The sequence below is a fragment of the Serinus canaria genome, chromosome 7, assembly GCF_022539315.1.
Source record: "Serinus canaria isolate serCan28SL12 chromosome 7, serCan2020, whole genome shotgun sequence".
Classification (NCBI taxonomy): domain Eukaryota; kingdom Metazoa; phylum Chordata; class Aves; order Passeriformes; family Fringillidae; genus Serinus; species Serinus canaria.
Window position 1 is genome coordinate 18896758 of NC_066321.1, and position 17933 is coordinate 18914690.

At 37.3% G+C, this 17933-nt stretch overlaps 1 protein-coding gene across 1 annotated transcript in view; it reads right to left on the minus strand.

The window, feature by feature from the left end:
- LRP2 (LDL receptor related protein 2) overlaps nt 1-17933 on the minus strand; it is a 110004-nt gene that overhangs the window by 32450 nt on the left and 59621 nt on the right. Inside the window, exons 33-50 of the mRNA XM_050977023.1 lie at nt 17436-17579; nt 16329-16438; nt 15244-15421; nt 14715-14928; nt 14021-14260; nt 13698-13886; nt 11791-12711; nt 11074-11239; nt 10440-10598; nt 9226-9515; nt 8012-8215; nt 7391-7633; nt 6645-6770; nt 5168-5287; nt 4207-4338; nt 3133-3334; nt 2385-2680; nt 1367-1883 (exon numbers count right to left, since the gene is read on the minus strand). Coding sequence (XP_050832980.1) covers nt 1367-1883; nt 2385-2680; nt 3133-3334; nt 4207-4338; nt 5168-5287; nt 6645-6770; nt 7391-7633; nt 8012-8215; nt 9226-9515; nt 10440-10598; nt 11074-11239; nt 11791-12711; nt 13698-13886; nt 14021-14260; nt 14715-14928; nt 15244-15421; nt 16329-16438; nt 17436-17579 — 4451 coding nt within the window. The remainder of the gene's footprint in view (nt 1-1366; nt 1884-2384; nt 2681-3132; nt 3335-4206; nt 4339-5167; nt 5288-6644; nt 6771-7390; nt 7634-8011; nt 8216-9225; nt 9516-10439; nt 10599-11073; nt 11240-11790; nt 12712-13697; nt 13887-14020; nt 14261-14714; nt 14929-15243; nt 15422-16328; nt 16439-17435; nt 17580-17933) is intronic.

Genomic DNA, 17933 nt, shown 5'->3' on the forward strand with positions numbered 1-17933 from the left:
AGAAAAGTTCTAAGTAGTTTGACACCCTAATTGAAACTTCATGTTGAATTTTCTAACACTTCTATTACTTTGCCTGGGATTACACACAGCTGTAAGCCAAGAAATCATACAAGCAGAAGCAATGATTTTTTTTTTTAAGCCTGCCTCAAGCCAAAGCATTAAATTCAATTAGAACTACAGCAGGATACATTGAAATTCTCTGCAGAGCTGGTCACCTCCAGCATTCACAGTGTCATTCCAGAAATAGCCTGACAGATATAATTCTGCCTACACTACCCTAAGTAGCACCATTCCCCCCAGGGAGGAGGAGAAAACAGTCTTCTCCAACCTGTATCTCATGGCATCCTTTAATGCTCTCTCGGCACAGAAAACAAGCAGAAAAATTCAACCATTTTACTGTTCTTCAGCCTGCCTGGAACACCTAAACAAGAACTGACTGAAGACATAACTAATGTTATATCTGAAATAATTCAAAAGCTGTATTAGAAATGAAGCTGTAGGACCTGTTCAGCTAAAATTTGCCTTTTGCTTCATCATCTCTCCATGATTCATAAAGCATTTGGGGCTGCTGGCAGCATTAATAATCATTAGGTTTAGAGACAAAGTGGCTTAAAAATAAAAACTATTACACGGGCATATTGATATAAACATTCTCATATAAGTTCCAAAAGTGACTTCTTGAACAATTCTTATTGGTTTACAGTCTGATCTATTTTATTTAAACTTTTCATGCTTATATTACTGCACTAGGAAAACAAGATGAAACACAGCAAGACCACTGTCAGAGTGGCCACCACATAATGACAAAGGTTCTGGGACAGTAAATCAGACTACTTTTTGAAACACAGGCAACTAAAAATTTACCATAATGAGATGTGGTTTTCAATTATCTCACCCATATGCTGACCTCCTGACAGAAAATTATGTGGATCATGTTGTTTGAGTGTGTCAGTTAAAGGTGCATTTTTCAAGAGCCAAAGACACATGCTCTTCACATTGGTAGAGGAGCTTAATTTCATTAAGGCTTGCTATTACTTACTACACTGGGATCTAGTTAGCTGTTACAATATTTTGTTTATGCAGAGTGAAACCTGCATGCCAATCCCAACAACTGTTAGCAAATCATCAGTGGTTGACCAAGTCTGACAGAACCTCAGTATACTACAAATATCAGAGTAATTTAAGTGTTATGTATTAGATGATAATAAACATTTTCAGAGCAGTTGTGTAACACTGCATCTACAACCCAAACTATTTCACTACTCATCAGGAATTTCATATGGAGTGGGGGGAAAAGCCCTAAGATAAACTCCTTCACACATCATTTTTTCAGTAGCTCAGAAAGACAAAAAATGTATTTTCTTACCTGCCAACCCAGTCAACAGCGATACCTTCCCCGTTGGGTACATCATCACTTATCACTGTCTCCTTATTTGTCCCATTTAGGAACATTCGTTCAATGACATTCCTCCCCACATCAATCCAGTATAACCTCTTTTCCACCCTGTCAAAGTCCAGTGCCACCACATTTCTCAGTCCTTGCAAAATGAGAGAGTAAGACTGGCCATCTGCTGTGAGATTTCTCAGATAGTAACGGTTGCTAAAAATAAGGTATGGGGAGATATTACTATTTTGCCGGCAACTTTTTCCATCAGGCTCCCGGATATAGCCTGGGGCACACTTACAGATGTAGGAGCCAGCTGTGTTCTCACAAATCTGGCTACATACTGATGGAGTTTCATTGCACTCATCAATATCATCACAAGTCCGTTTATCAGACATAAGTTTGTATCCGGGATGACAAGTACAGTAGAAACTTGTCTGTGTGTCTGTACAGTCATGATCACATCCACTGATTGAAGGGTCACTGCATTCATTTACACCTGGGAAAGGAAAGAAGTTCTATTCAAGGAGCCAGCTAGCAGAGTAATAGTGCAGTCACTTTCCAATGCACTCTGCCACTCTCTCCTTGCTACCACCTGAAAATGCTGAATGTGGATGTGGGCTGCTGTAATAAAGGAAAAAAGGAAATTACATAATCTAATATAAAATTATTTTACCACCTCTGAAGTCTGTCACAAAACACCGAGTGCGAAGTATGGGCTACGGCATATTTTGGAAATGCAAGGGCAAGGCATAACAAGGTATGAAATACGTTTTGTTTATATCATTAGCTCATCAACACAGTCAGTTAAAGCAGCACATGACAAGTATGACTTAATTAAAGCAAAAAAAAATTAAAAGTTACATTTCTTATAATTTTAATCTCTGAAAAACATCCATGGAATAGATATGATTGGAATTAAGGAACTGTCTTAAGAGTGTATTTTTTCAAAGGTGCCTAAGATTTTTAAATTAGACAGTACAAATAAATTTATACATACCACATCCTTTTTCATCACTGTTATCTAAGCAATCATCCAATCTATTGCAGACTTTAACCAGCTCAATGCAGTTTCCATTGTCACATTTAAAATGATGGGGAGAGCAGGTCGCTTCTGGTGTACTACAGAGATGTTCCAGCTCATCAGATTCATCACCACAGTCATTATCCCCATCACAGATGTAGGCTTTGGAAATGCAGCGCCCATTCTGACAAGTAAACTGGTGCTGTTGACACGGTTCATAAATGCATCCTCTTTCATCACTGCTGTCACCACAGTCATTCCGCCTATCACACCTGAAGAAGAATGAACACTCTCTTCAAATATAAGAAGGCAATCACTTTCTTCAGGACAGATGGAACATACACTCTCCCAGTTTCCAAAGAAGATTGATATTTTTGGCTCCCATAGAAAAGACTTTCAGAAACTGGAGTCATATTGTATAGTCTAATCTTGTGAGTCCAGCTAATATTCCCTGTGTGCATTACAAGCTAGACAGAATCACCCCAGAAGAGGTTACTAGTGACAATAAGAAGGATTAAATGCTAATGGTGAGCAATAGAAATATTAACAAAAAATTCTAGAGCATTTTCAAGTCAAAGCTAATGCACAAATGCAGAGCAGATAAATAGTTTCATTAAAATAGGTAGCTCTAATTACAACTAAATGGTGTGAAAAAAAGGTTGAATTAGCTCCTTCACAATAAGCAATTATGAGAATTTCTACAGCTGCTTGGGAAGTTACAAACCTGTATGTGTTACGGATGCACAAGCCATTACTGCAGGTAAACTCATTTTCTGTGCAAGATCTTCGTGTGCAGTTCTGGTGTTCATCAAGAGCATCACCGCAGTCAGCATCACCATCACAGACCCATGCCCGAGGAATGCACCTCCTCAGGGGGGGTCGATTGTTGGCACAAGTGAACTCTGCTGCTGTGCAGTTGCGGTTTGCTGAAGGAAAAGCACATTCACTAACCAAGTTATACTCTGTGTATGTGACACCCTCCTCCCCTGCCCACACAAACAGCTTGGATATCCACCCATAATCCACAACAGAGCCATGTCCTGCTGCACATGCAGAGACAAACACCACTATACCTTCTCATTTACAAAACTGCACGTTGCCCTTCATGAAGGCTGACTGGGAGCTAAAGCATTCCTTAGGCAATGCTGACACGTGCAGAAATCTGCATCTTACTGGATTCCCAAATAAACTTTTTCAGCCAGATTTTCTGGGAGCTGAACAGCCTCTATTCCCTATTTTTCAAGCTATTCTGTGCTCCAGAGAGCAAGCAGAGGTAGAAATATTACAGTTAATAAGGGCAAGGACTACAAGTATAACCAGCTATTCTCGAAAGAATCAAGAAGCAGGACTAGTGTTGGTGAACCTCCTTCCCTTCATTCACTCTCTGAACAGATATGCTTATTTTGTTCACTAGTTTTTAAAGATTTTAAGCCACAAATATGTGGTTATTAATGTGCACAAGATGCGGTGCATGATCTCTAGGGAGTATCTCCACTGAAGCTGCCCTAGCTGTCCAGATCATACAGACAACCCAGGTTAACTATACCCCCATTTCACTTAACAATTCAAAGAAGAATAACTGCAAAATTAAAACAATGTTTTGTTGGGGATTTTTTAATAGTAAAATATTCAATTTTGATTCAATATCATGAAAATAAAGGTACAGAAACACTGTACCTCATGCTTAATGTGCACCTTTATGGGTAAGAAAAATAGGCAGTGAGTGTTTGTGGGTTGGTGGTTTTCTAAAAAACACCTGCAGGACAAAGTGCAGTATCTACTTGCATTAACCACCTACCACAATTATGTCTTTGATCCTCATCGCTCATATCCCCACAGTCATTATCACCATCACAGATCCACGTTGCTGGGATACATCTGCCATCATCACATCTGAACTGGTCACTCGAACAAGTCCGCATTTGGGGCACTTCAAAATGAACACAATCACTCTGCTTGTTAAACTAACCTGCACTGCCATATCTACTGAGGACTATTTCAGGCAGAAGCTTAGGATGGTGACACGTAAAATCAAAGCTTAATTGTAAAATAGTTAATGTACAAGATGCAAAACATTTTCTTAAGCTAAAGATGCAACTCCAGTAATATGCAAAGTGAAACCACAGAAGAATCTTGCCTTTTGTTATTCTTACTTTTACAATGAGAATAATAACTATGTTATAATATCAATTGTCAGTGACTTCATTTAGCTCCTTCTCTTCTTCCCTGGATATCAATGTCCTTTTTTTCACCTCCTACCCTGCTCCTCTGTTTATTACCATCAGTTTCTATTGTACATACAGGATTTCTTAAATACTATGACACCCATATACTGTGTCAACACCTTTCCCCTCTGCATCCCACATTCCCTTTTTCCCCACGTTATACTGCATGCACACTTTCTGTACAGCATGACATCTGCTTTTACATGTAAAACAATACCAAAATACTTACTAATTTTTGCCATTTGATTCACTACCATCATAGTCTTATAGGGATAGGAATCACATTACAAGCAATCACTTATAGGGAGAGTAATCACATTACAAGCAATCAGTTGTTGCAACTAAAACCTTCATATTTCATACACAGTTTTAATGATTTAAAACTCAAATTACTCAGTGACTCAAATTAGCAAGAGTGAATAAAACCTAGAAGATACTTATTTTCCACCTTGTCTGGATTAAAGCTTCTGCCTACAAGACAAACTAATGATTTGCCCTAACCCTTCACGTTGTATCTCCTGAGTGCAGACTTACCACAAGAGGCAGGTTCATCAGAGCCGTCAGCACAGTCTATTCCTTGATCACAGTACCAATGAGCAGGAATACAACGTCCCGACGTACAACGAAACTCACTATTTGTGCAAGTCAGAGAGACTGGAAGAAAAAACCTATGCATGATTTCTTTTTTTTTCTGCTACCTTTCCAACTTGTTTAAAGTTGCTTTTGAGTCCATGTTATGGAAAAAATATTACAGTCCCCAAAAAAGAAAGAGAAAAAATTATGCTAGGAAGGATGTCTTTTGTCAGCCTCTCTGGAAAGATTTCATTGTACAAACTAGTTTGATATTTGTATGCAAAAAATGCACTTGATTTTCTCCCTGGACATACGTATCAGCTAGTAAGTTGACAGAATTTGCCCTGGAAATAGGATTGCATGCAGCAACTGCACATATATTCTACATTTATACTTGAGATTTGTGCACAGGCAGATGACCACATTACAGTGTACTCCTTTCTCCAGTGCTCAAACCAGGCATAAAAGACTCAGTGCTTTACATGAAATCAAAATGTGCACTAAGTAGTATCTCATGGCAGAGAATTTTCCTCCTACCAATTTTTCTTCACTTGCTGGTAGCAATCTTTCCTTAATGGCAGTGAAGAACAAACCATAACACTGAGTAGTTCCAGCTCAGCATGCTGCAAGTACTCTCGGCACTTGCATATATAAGGGGTTTTGACAATTTCTTCAGTAGTTACCAATACTTTCCTGTACCTTCTGATAGTTTCAAAATACCAAAAGGATTAAGTCTGGCCTTTTAACTTGCCATTCCCTGTGCCTTTAATGATGGAAATCAAACAGTTAACTATTGTTAAAGTAGTGAAAGCAAAAATAATCTGCTTAGACAATACTAAACCTAAATCATGACCTGAAAATAGCCATTATGTTTTACAAATCAATCCACAGTATTTCATATGGGAAAACTACTACCTAACTTCTACCTAATAAAAATGTCCTAGCAAATTTAATCTGGTTTGTAATTAAGGCTGATTCAAAACTAGGCACTTCAATATCCTAACTGGAAGATATGAAAAGCAATGAATAATATGTTAAAGCCTAACCACATGAAAGAGCTAAAAGAAATTTGAGATCATGGACAAATTCATTCAGTTAGAAGGAAGAATATTCTAATGTTAAAGTTATGGAAAAAGACAACTCTCTATAATACTTAAGTGCCAAACACCTTAAAAAGCATTTAAAAATACAGACCAAAATAAGCAAAAGGAACATTCCTCAAATGCTGTATTAAAACTCTGCAAAAATTTATCATTTTTATAAGCTAAAAGCATTATTTAGATAATTAGGAGATAATAGTATCATGTATATATAACTTCAGTATTAAAAAAGTAGATGTTTTGAGAAAAGGTGGAGTTATATTAAAAGAAAAGGGCAGTGGAATAAATTACAGAAGTATCAGAGAAGTAACAAAGGCCCTTTAACTCTCTTGACTTACCACAGTGAGTAGGACTCTCATCACTCATATCTCCACAGTCATTATCACCATCACACAAGTATGTTCGAGGAATGCAAATATTTGTGCTTTGGCATTTTGTAAAACCAGACTGGCACGTACGCTCGGCTTTAAGGAGAGAGGAAAAAAGAAAAAGTGCTTTAGAGCTATTTTAAACACTGTTATGCTGTTATTTTTGTGAACTGCAAAAGTAGCCAATATTGAACTAATCACAGTTTACATCTTAAAGAAAACTAACATAACTGATAACTTTTATAAGGCATATAATTTTAAACTGTGAGATTATGGGATCCCAATATACACTCCTGATTATTAAATATAGTATAATTAATATGGCATGACACAAAGTAAAAGGCCATTGTCAAATTCCAGGCTAATCCTGCAAAAACATAAACCTTGAATCCAAGTTATCTGAAATAATATTTTTGAAATGCATGGAATTACTTACAAGAATTAACATTACATACTGCATGAGCATTTGTTCCTTCAAGGCAGACTACTTACAGCAACATTTATTATGTAATATCTTAGGGTGTTCCAGAACACGATTTAGCAACTCTATTTGCTTCAAACAGCACTGAACAGTATCAGTAATGTAATTTAAATTTACAAAACTTTTGTCCTTCTTGCTGGTTTTGTCAGATTTCTTCACATAAAACCACATTTCCCTCTTCCTTTGTCTAGAGAGTCAGACACCAACAGGCACTAGGTACTAAGACTCAACTTACGGCAATTCCTCTCATCTGAGGTGCCATTGTCATAACAGTTGTTTACTCCATTGCAGACATACTGAAGGGATATACACCTTCCATTATTGCAAGTAAATTCTGTGTGGGAGTCACAGGTCCGGAACAAGCAGCCAAGCTCATCACTGTTATCTCCACAGTCATTGTAGTGATCACAGCGGTAATGATAGGGTACACATCGCCCATTGCCACAGGTGAAGGCTGTTGGCTGACAAGTATGGAAAGCTGTAGAAAATAAAAAAGGGAGAAAAAGAAAAAGTGGATAAATTGTAATCTAAGTTCTCTGACAAAGTAACAAGTAAAAATCACAATATTTTTACCTGCCAGTGCAAACACAGCTGCAAAACGGACTGCATGAAAAGTAAAATACATATTTAAATTAAAAAATTAGAAATTGGCTGTACATGACAAAAATTCAATACTACAGTGCTTCTGGATTCTAAAGCAAACCACTAGTCTTTCAGACTTCAAATCTGTGAGCAAGCAAGGGATCGTTTCTAAACTACAGCCATAAGATCCATGATCATAAAGCCATATAAGTGACAGAGACTACAGAACAGGCAACAGAGTGCCTTTTCTAAAGCAGTTATTTTAAATGCTTACCACACACACTTTCCAACTCATCACTGCCATCTCCACAATCATTGTCATTGTCGCATTTCCACCGCTCAGAGATACAATGTCCGTTAAGGCATGTGAAGAAACCAGTATCACACCTGGTACCATTATCCACAATACAGTGCTTGTTGTTATTGGCTAAATACCATCGACCTTCAGAGGGGCACTGACATTCTGCACCAGCTGGACCTAAATTTGTTTGACAGAGTAAAAAAATAAAAATAGGACACAACAAAAAAACCAAATTTGACACTGATGTTCTATATAGGTTTCAGTGAAAGTGTTCACGTTGTAACACTGATGTTCTATATAGGTTTCCAGTGTTCCAGTTGTAACACTGGAAAAGACAAAGCAATTTTCATAATTCCTATACAATCTATTTACATAGATAATAGTGTAGTGACTTAGCCAGACTTTTATCTCAGTTAAGCATATGCAAATGCATTAAAACCCACAAAAGTTATTTCAGAGATCAAAATTTGGAGTATTTTAGTATTTTCTTGTTGTCCAAACACCTTTTTAGTGGCAGCAAGATGGCACATGATGCTTTCAAAAATCACAGCTATATCCACTGAAACTTTACCCCTCAAAATCAAAACAGGTGTTCAAAATTTCTTGCAATAGACAAACTGCTCTTCTCAAAATCAATGAGAAGTTTGAGTTGTTTTCAGGCAAGATAGATCTTTAATGGTATTTAAGATGCTACAAATGAAAACAGGCACTGAATTACTTTTTCAAAGTCAAGGATCATAACTTCCAAAAATCTACAACACATGAAACAGCTCTGTAACACTTATGTAAAGAAATAACAACCATAAATTTTTAGAATGTCTTGTAGGAAACATGTGATCAGTAAGAGCATATACTCTTAAGGTAAGCATATCCTGCAGCACTCACTTTATGTCTCATCCAAGGAAAGTTTAAACCCCAGAAAACAATGATTTGGTTTAAGTTTGGTTTAAGAGAAACCCATACTTTTCACTTGTGAGGATTCTCAGACACAACCCCTAGGTGTGTTGGTGAAACACCATGATCTTAAGTGGCAACTATTTTGATTGCATTTGTAAATAAAATACATATTAAAAATTTGTGAACACTAAGAAGAATTTCAGCTGTCCCCATGTGATTAGAATTGTTATAGTCTAAACTCTAATACAGGCAAGAGTAATAGCTTGCAGCCATCAAGCATAACAGCTTACCTGGTGCACAGATGTGACTGCAGCCACCATTGAACTGGTTGCAAGGGTTCATACACTGCTGCTGCTTACTTTTTGCCCAGACATGAATATCCATTGGTCTTTGTGGAAGATTCATGATCATTACAATCTGATCTGAACCATCATACTTATTAGCTCTATAAATGCTTCGTGTGTTCCAGTCTGTCCAATATATGTGCTGATCAAACACTGTCATTGCAAATGGATGCAGAGCAGTGCTAACAATTACCTCACGATTTGTACCAGTGAGAGTGCATCTCTCAATCTTTTGCCTAGAATAACAAAGAAATTATTACATCTTAAAGAAGTCTTTTAACTTATGTATAAAACCACGCCCTAATTAGTCTGGTAACTGACATCCAGCACTTCAGTAGTGTTCACCAATACTTTGGGTGCTGCTTATGCTCACCCAACTCCATTAACTAGAGTTTGAAACAGAAAAGTGTACATTCCATTTGACATCCTGAATTCCTCTTAAAACAGACATCCCATTACAAGTGCCTTGCCCTCCTGCATGCAGATAAATCCAAACAGCCACCCTCTTCCCAGAAGATTCCACAGAGACAAGGCCATGGGATTTATTACACTACAGAGAACACTCTTCTGATACAACAAAAAAGTCTGAAAAATAACTTCTATGCTGAAGGAATCAGAAGGGAAAGGTCTGATTGCTGCAGTGGTTTCTCTGAGACCATGGGTAAATTTGAATGCTCAGAAAACGAAGCCATTTTAAAAAACTTTCCTGCTGGTGGAAGAAATTCTGTGGCATAAATTCAAGGGTAGAACTCTGTCTGGTAGGGCACAGCAAGAATATCAGGCCAAATTCCACAGGTGATAGGCATGAACCATGAGCAATAAATACTGTAAAATGCGTACTGCGATTCTATTTGTTGGAGAAGACACTTATGAAAGTCCTGAATTGCATGGAAGACAAACAAACTGATAGCGGGTGCAAGTGCACAAAGCAGAGAACAAAATCTACACTGTGACATAATATAGCTTCTTGTTGCACAGTAGTTTCACAGCAATATAAAAACTTGACATTGCATTACTATTAAGTAACTCCTAACATTCTATAATGTCAGGTACGAAATTCAACTGAAATGCTGAAAATCAGCTAAGAAATGAGAAAAAATAAATAGAGCTATTAAAATATTAACTAAATGCAAACCAACAAGTGTGGTATCAATACATACAGATTTGCATCAGCCCAGTACAGCTGCTGTTCTTCATAGTCCAGGGTAAGTCCATTTGGCCATACCAAGTTTGTGCTCACAATGGGTGTTCTGAAGTTTCCTCCAAGTGTAGCTCGTTCAATCTTTGCATTTGAACTCCAGTCAGTCCAGTACATATACCTGTCAATAACATAATTATATTTTCATAAAACAAAACTCACAAACTCTGCTTTTGGTGGTATTTCCACCCTCATGTCCCTTACTGAAGTGTGCTTTTCAAAACTTCAAGAAAAGATCTTCCTCTATTTTGGCTCACATTAACAAGGGAGTCTTCTAGAGGGATCACTGGGGTCTACTGCAGTGAACTTCAGAATATTTTTTCCAGCTCCTATGTGAATCCACTAAAGTCAATTAATCTCTTTCTTATCTTTCTTAATTATAACACAGCATAACTGGTAATGGAATTAAAAGCACAGCATCATACAGCAACGTCCTCAGCCTCTCAGGAAATGTTCTGTCACTGAAACAAGAATTCTTCTGAAGCATTCAAGGAATACAACAGAAAAAGGGTTAGGGTTATAGGAAGTCTCTGGCAATCTTTGTCAAGGTCTAAATTGTAGTTTCACCTGCAGTCAAAACAAAGTGCAACACATACCCTCTGCAGGGATCTAATACAATGGCTCTCGGCCGTGGCACCCGGGCGATCACTGTGCGGTTTGATCCATCCACAGCCATCGAGCTGATGGTCTGATTGAGGTAGTCACTGTAGTAAACTCTGTTGTTGATCCAGTCAAAGGCTATGCCATCTGGAGTCCCCAGGTCTTAGGCACATGCAAGCAAACACACACAAGCTCAGCACGGTTTCCTGAGATACTTCAGCACTCTTCATCTATTATAATCTGGCTACACTGAAGACTTCTTTGAAATGCCATTGGTACCAGTGCAAATCTGTCCATTTAAAAAACTGGAGTAGTAATACTTGGGAATCAGGCAGACCCCGGGTATACTATACTGTTACAAAGACATTTCCCTCACATAGATTTAAGTTCTGGTTGCTATTCTTCCTGTAGCAGGAATCCTCCCTCATTTCATTATATTAATTTATTGCATATAATTTTAATTTCTTATGTATCATTTTATACACAGAATAATATCTATCCAGTTTTATATTTCCATATCATTGAGATCAAGATGAAATAAGAATCTCAGAAAAGGAAAAAATGAGAAAGAAGAAAGAGCATTTATTAGATACCTTAATTAAGTGGTTGACCTTGACCTTTAGCATAAAACTACCTGTTGAGCTAGTGGCAGGTGCTGCAGGTCATTTTTTTTAAACATCTGATTACTTTGTACTATATTTCAGTGCACTTACCAGATGCAACTACAGTTGGAGAGCTAATTCCTGAGTAAATACTAACATAACTGATTCTTCCTGTTCCTGAAGGATAACTCTGTGTAAAATATATTCGGTTGTTTATGCTGTCAAAATCCAGGGCCACAGCAGTTCTTAACACACTGACTGTTCGGAAGGGAGGACTGTGGTTTTCAGGATCTAGGTGGATACTTCTGAGAGCATTTTCAAGAGCAAAAATCAGGTAATCATCTGTTGAAATGGAACATCTCTTGCCATCACTGCCTAGTGTTCCAAAGGCACAACCACATTTCGGTGTCTGAACGTCAGGGAGGGCAAAACAGAGGTGAGAACAACCTCCATTGTTGTCCAAACAAGGATTGTTGTTGACATCAAGGGGAGAACGTGACTGGAAATTACTGTTGTAAATTGTAACATCCCTTAGCCAATTGATGTTATCTCTTATTACTGTGGGCTGATCAGTATTGCCTGGCTGCTTGCTGGCTTGGAAGACTTTTTTCAGGTTTCGATCCACCCAGATCATGGAATTGCCGAAGATAGTGATACCATATGGAGTTGGATAGCGACTGCCATAACGTACAATTTCAACATCACCACCATCGGGCTGAATTCTTGCAATCATATCTAAGGAATCATCCACCCAGTAAACATAGCCATTGCTGTGATCTATGGCCAATCCACGAGGTGTGACAATGCCCTCAGACACAAGAACTGTTCTGTTGGTGCAGTCAAGAAATGCACGTTCAATTTTTGGATTTTGCCCATAATCAGCCCAGAAGAGATATCTGTTTTTTGGGTCAACTACTATGTGCCTTGGCATGTCTATGGTAGTTTTCAGAAGCACACGGCGATAAGTTGTGTTTAAGCGCAAAACTTCTATAAAAGTCTCTGTCAGGAAGGCATTTGTAAAATAAAGATTTCCTGTATGCAAAAACCAAAACAAAACAAATCAGAAAAGCAAAAGAGAAAGTTAATATTAGCATCAATTCCTGAGAAACACAAGTTGCTAAAGTATAGAACCACAAAATAAATAGCCATAATAAAAATGTTAGTAGTTGGAAGCATAAGGTATTCGCGTACCATCTGATGAATTAGAAAGAAGACAGCCAAACTGACAGTAGTCAATTAATTTCTAAACTCTCATGGATGGCCATGGGTATTAGTAGTACAGCTGCTTTGTAAAACACACAACTATGAAGCACGTGTTATGGCACAAGACTGTATAGAGGAACTAAATTAAGTGTTTACAGCAGATGATCATCCTAAAACTCATCCCAACAAGCCATCAATCAACTGAAGAACTTTGGCAAAACATATATGCAGTAGAGATATATATATATACAAAACTAAAGTATTAATGGCAATTGTTTATTAATACTTTTTGAAGAGTTCATATTTGAATTCATCTCCAATATGTTTAAATAGGAACAGGAAGTGCACATGTGGAAATTATAGTTCAAAGATAAATATTTCTTCTGCTTTTTTTACTTTTCATTATAACTTATAATATATGTACACAGCAATCTGAGGGTAGATAAAAAGTCCTTTCTTATTTACAATGTCACAAGACAGGTTTTGTGCATTCTTCTCTGGTACATGTTTTCACAATGATAGTTCACAGCTACGTACAAACATACAGACAAGAACAGAGGCCTAAGACAAATATTAAAGCATCAGGAGAGGAAAGGCTCTGTACATCTTCTCTGATAAGCTTTCACCTTTACATATATATAAATAAACATAAGAGCCATTCATTACTTCCTTTAATTTTAAAATCAGTCCATTAAACCACAAGCTAGAACCATGGTACTTCCATTCAAAATAGTTCCATTAGAATCTGCTTAAGTTAGCCTAAAACTTTTCTAACATGTAAAGAATACCATTCTCCTAAATTCAGCTGTGCTTACCTGCTACCCAGTCAATTGCAATGCCACGGATCCCATTTCGTCCTATTCCATTTGTAACAACATTTCTAAAATAAGAACCATCAGGTTTAATTTTACGTATTGCATTCTGAGACGTCACTGTGCTACTGAAGTCACACCAGTAAATGAAACCAGAAGGCATGTGAACATCCACATGAAGTGCATTCCGTCCTGAAATATTTTGAAAAGTATTAATTAATGATTTTTTAATATAAACTAAATTATTTAAAGTATGTCCTATGCTAGAAAGAAAAGCCAAAATACTAGGCATGACAAGATTTTTTCCTATTCTAATATTCACATACCTCTTCCTGCCAGTGGTACCATGGCTTCAGAGTGATCTGATGTCTCTAAACTAAATCCTTTAATTGCAGAGAGCATAGAAACAACTACAAATGAACTGTATGGGGAGCAGGTTCTGTTATCAGGATTTAGCTGAAAGCCAGTAGCACAGGCACAGGTGAATAATCCACCAGGTATAGGCAGGCAAAGCTGCTGGCAAACTCCAATATTATTACTGCAGCCATTTGTGGAACCGGCAGAATCTGCAAGACATACATGGCAAAACAAAAATATCAACTGTATCATCACAAACACCCATAGATATACACCCAACCCATAGTTGTATAGTATTAGCAATCAGCTGACAAAAAAAAAAGATCCTAATCTGAATACATTTTAGCACAGATGTGATAGTAATGGGTTTACTGGTCTCTTGCCATCTAAGATCAATGGGGCCAACAATCAGATGAAACAAATTTGAAACTAAAGTAACAACATTTCTTAATCAACAGGACTTTAGGAAAACTACATGAGCCAATAGATGCCTTATGTAGATGGTGGAGCATCTCTTTACCAAAAGCAGGCAAAATGTTACTGATACTTTTCCTGTAAGCCAAATCAAAGTGTCTCCTTTGAAAGAGCAACCATTCTGTCTCTAAGAAAAGTTTGAGTTTTGCAAGTTAAAAATCCTGAAAGATGTCTCTAGCAAATACTCACTGTCTCTGTAATACACTCGTAGGCTCTTCAGTCTTGGGACATTATCTCTCAGTACTACTTTGTTTGCACCAGTGGCCTTGTCAACTCGTTCAATTACTTCATAATCTCGATCAGTATAGTACAAAAAGGTACCGTAGACAGCAACTCCCCAGGGATGAGAAAGATGAACCACCAGAGTCACACGATTTGTACCATCCATATTGCCTCTCTCAATCTAAGAAATCATTTTAAAGATTAAGATTGTATTTCCTACAGCAACAGTTCAGTGTTAGAATATAAAAGAAAATGCAACACATGATACTAAAATCTCTTTTGTGCATGAAATCTTTAGGTACAAGCTAGGAAGAAAAGGCAGGCAGTATATGATTTCTGATCTTATCCTTTTGATGGTATTTAATAACAACTATCCAGATTTTTCTTGGTCCTGCAACTCCCATTTCTAAGAGAAAACTGAAATAACTGAATCACTCATGTGAACCATAGACGCAGAGACAGGTAAAGAAGCAATTATTTAAAAAATATTTCCTACCATTCCTGTGCTTGTAACAGCCCAGTACAACTTTTGTTCCTTAATGTCAATTGTAAGAAACTCCACATGGTCCAGGTTGCCAGTGAAGAGGGTTTGTATGCCTGAGCCATCCATGTTTGCACTGGCAATCTTTGCTGGGACTCCACTGTCAGTTCCCTGGTCTGTCCAGTACAACTTCCTGTAACAGACATTATCAGATCTGTTAGCAAAACTGGCAAGAGATATCAGTGGACCAGAGTCGCTTGAGCTTATGCTTAAAACCGATTCCTCTGTCAGTCTAACATTTCAGCACATACTGAACAGAGCTCACATTGAATCGAACCACAATGAAAAATAGCTCATTTGAAAAAGAGAAAAATGTTTGTTCTCTCAACAAAAAGAAACACCTGCTTCTCTTGAAAGAGAGGAATGCCTCTTAAATAGTTTTTAGAAATCCATAACCTCGCCTATTTCATCCCATGATGCCATCAGCAGGTAAATGCACAAGAGTATTATGACTATAACATAAAAGGAATCCTCCTTATTATTATAATAATAATAATTCTGTTTCACAGATGGCTGCAACATTTCAGAGTGAGTTTGGTTTCAATTTTCAATTAAAATTACAGAATCAGAAAATATCTACATGAGATAGAAAAAAGGAAAATTGTTCTTTTTGGGAGCAAGCATCAAAATTAAAATTAGTGCTATACTTTTTGACATGTGACATTTTTCCCATGTAATAATATAATAGGACTTTCTATTAGGCTCAAGTCAGACATCACCAGATATTTTACAGAGAGACTTTGGAGTACTCTTTATTCTGGGTTCCCATTTTTCAGGGATTTTTTTCACAATCATAATATTCTGAGATTTTTTAAAATTAAAAAACGGTACTATACAAGCCTATTGTAAATTAAGGAGGATGAACATCTGTGTAATAATTTAGGAAGCTGTATTTTTTACATCTTAAAAAGAGTAAATAAATTCTGCACAAATATGAAACAAACAAAACCATGTCAAATTCAGGATGAAAACCCTAAAAAACAAGAAAAATATGGAGAACACACTCATGAGGAAATACAATAGCAGTTTTGGAAATTTACCCTCTTGCTGGATCAACTGCCAAACCAATTGGTGTGCCAGCTCCCATAGAGGTGCCATCATTGGTAATCAGTGTTTTCCTGTACATTATGTCACCATGCAGCTTCAGGACCTATGCAAACATTGACCTTATCAGACCATGCAATATAGAATTTACAGTTCATTTTAAAATTACAGGAATGAAGCCTAAATCAACATGGAGCTGAAATTGCAGAAGACTTTCTTGAATATCATGAAGAAAAAGCACATTGTTCTGAACTCTAACCACCTCCTTTCTCTAACATGCATCTCTTAAAGGAGCTGCTTGCAGCTCAGAACCTGTCTATGATAACAAGGAAAGATCCTAAGTATAAAAACAATTTATCTTTCAGTTTCCATAATATCTTCAAGGCCTGAATGGGTTGATGAATATCTGATACAGGAAGTATCCCGTTTCATTTACTCAAATTAGCTGCCTTTTAATTTAATAGTAGGCATTTATATTTTGGAACACGAACACTAATGACTGGGTTTATTCATAGTCATTACTGTATTATATATTACTTATCCTCCACTTCCCTACTCTGAATGAAAACTTTATTCTTCACATACCATGAGACTGCTTGTCTCTAGAAAGTGACATGATACACTATCAAAGCATTTGGGAATGGATCTTATTGTGTTCAATGGCAGCATTCCTGTACTATCAGAGGCATTGCATTGGGATCATTGATTTGAAGTAAGGATAGTAACAGTAGTAACTCGAGTCATTATAGATGCTGTGTGTTAAACACTAGTAGCCTAAGACTTAATGTAGGGAGAAAACAAAAGAGAGATTTATACACAAAGAGAGATTTATACAAAAAGAGAGATTTATACACAAATAAAATTTGCAGGGCAGATCTATGCACCAATAAAATGTCTGGAATATATTGCTTACAATCTTTTTGACCATGTTTAAATTTAAGTTTTTGTTCAAGTTTGTAAAGTATTTTTCTACCGACAGATTACACTTCAAAGTAAATCTATTTTAAGTTTTTCACAAAATAAAAATTACTAATTTCAACCTGTATACGTAGCAGTGAAAAATCTAGGCTCTTATTTTCCAGTTGTCCCTCTTAAATAATTACCTCAATTGACTGTGTCCCTGGGTTAGTGTAATACAGGTTTGCAGATATCCAGTCTAGTGCCAGACCAGTAGGAGCACCAATAACAGCTGCTGGAGCAAAAACTGTCCTGTTGGCTCCATCTGACCTCACTCTGTGAATTTCACCCTTGGAAAGAAAAATAACAGAAGTTAAAAAAATGTCAAGAGCAGAAAACACTCTCCTATTCCAACTACACTAGCACTTCTTTTATACTGCAATCTTTTCTAATGCTAGCACTGTTCTAGGAGGAAGAAGGCAGAGGCAGAGATAGGGCAGAACCAGGAACATAAAATGGAGCACAGGAACTACAGAAATATCTTTTCTGCAGAGGATGATCCATGACTGACTCAGGTCTCAGCTCTGTCTGGGAGCAACAGAAGCCTGAAGCCTGCAGGTGAGGGATACAGCTGGGGGGCACAGCCCAGAGGCGCACATTTGTCTGGCCTTGTCAAGACTCACCTAAAGCAGACCTAACACCCA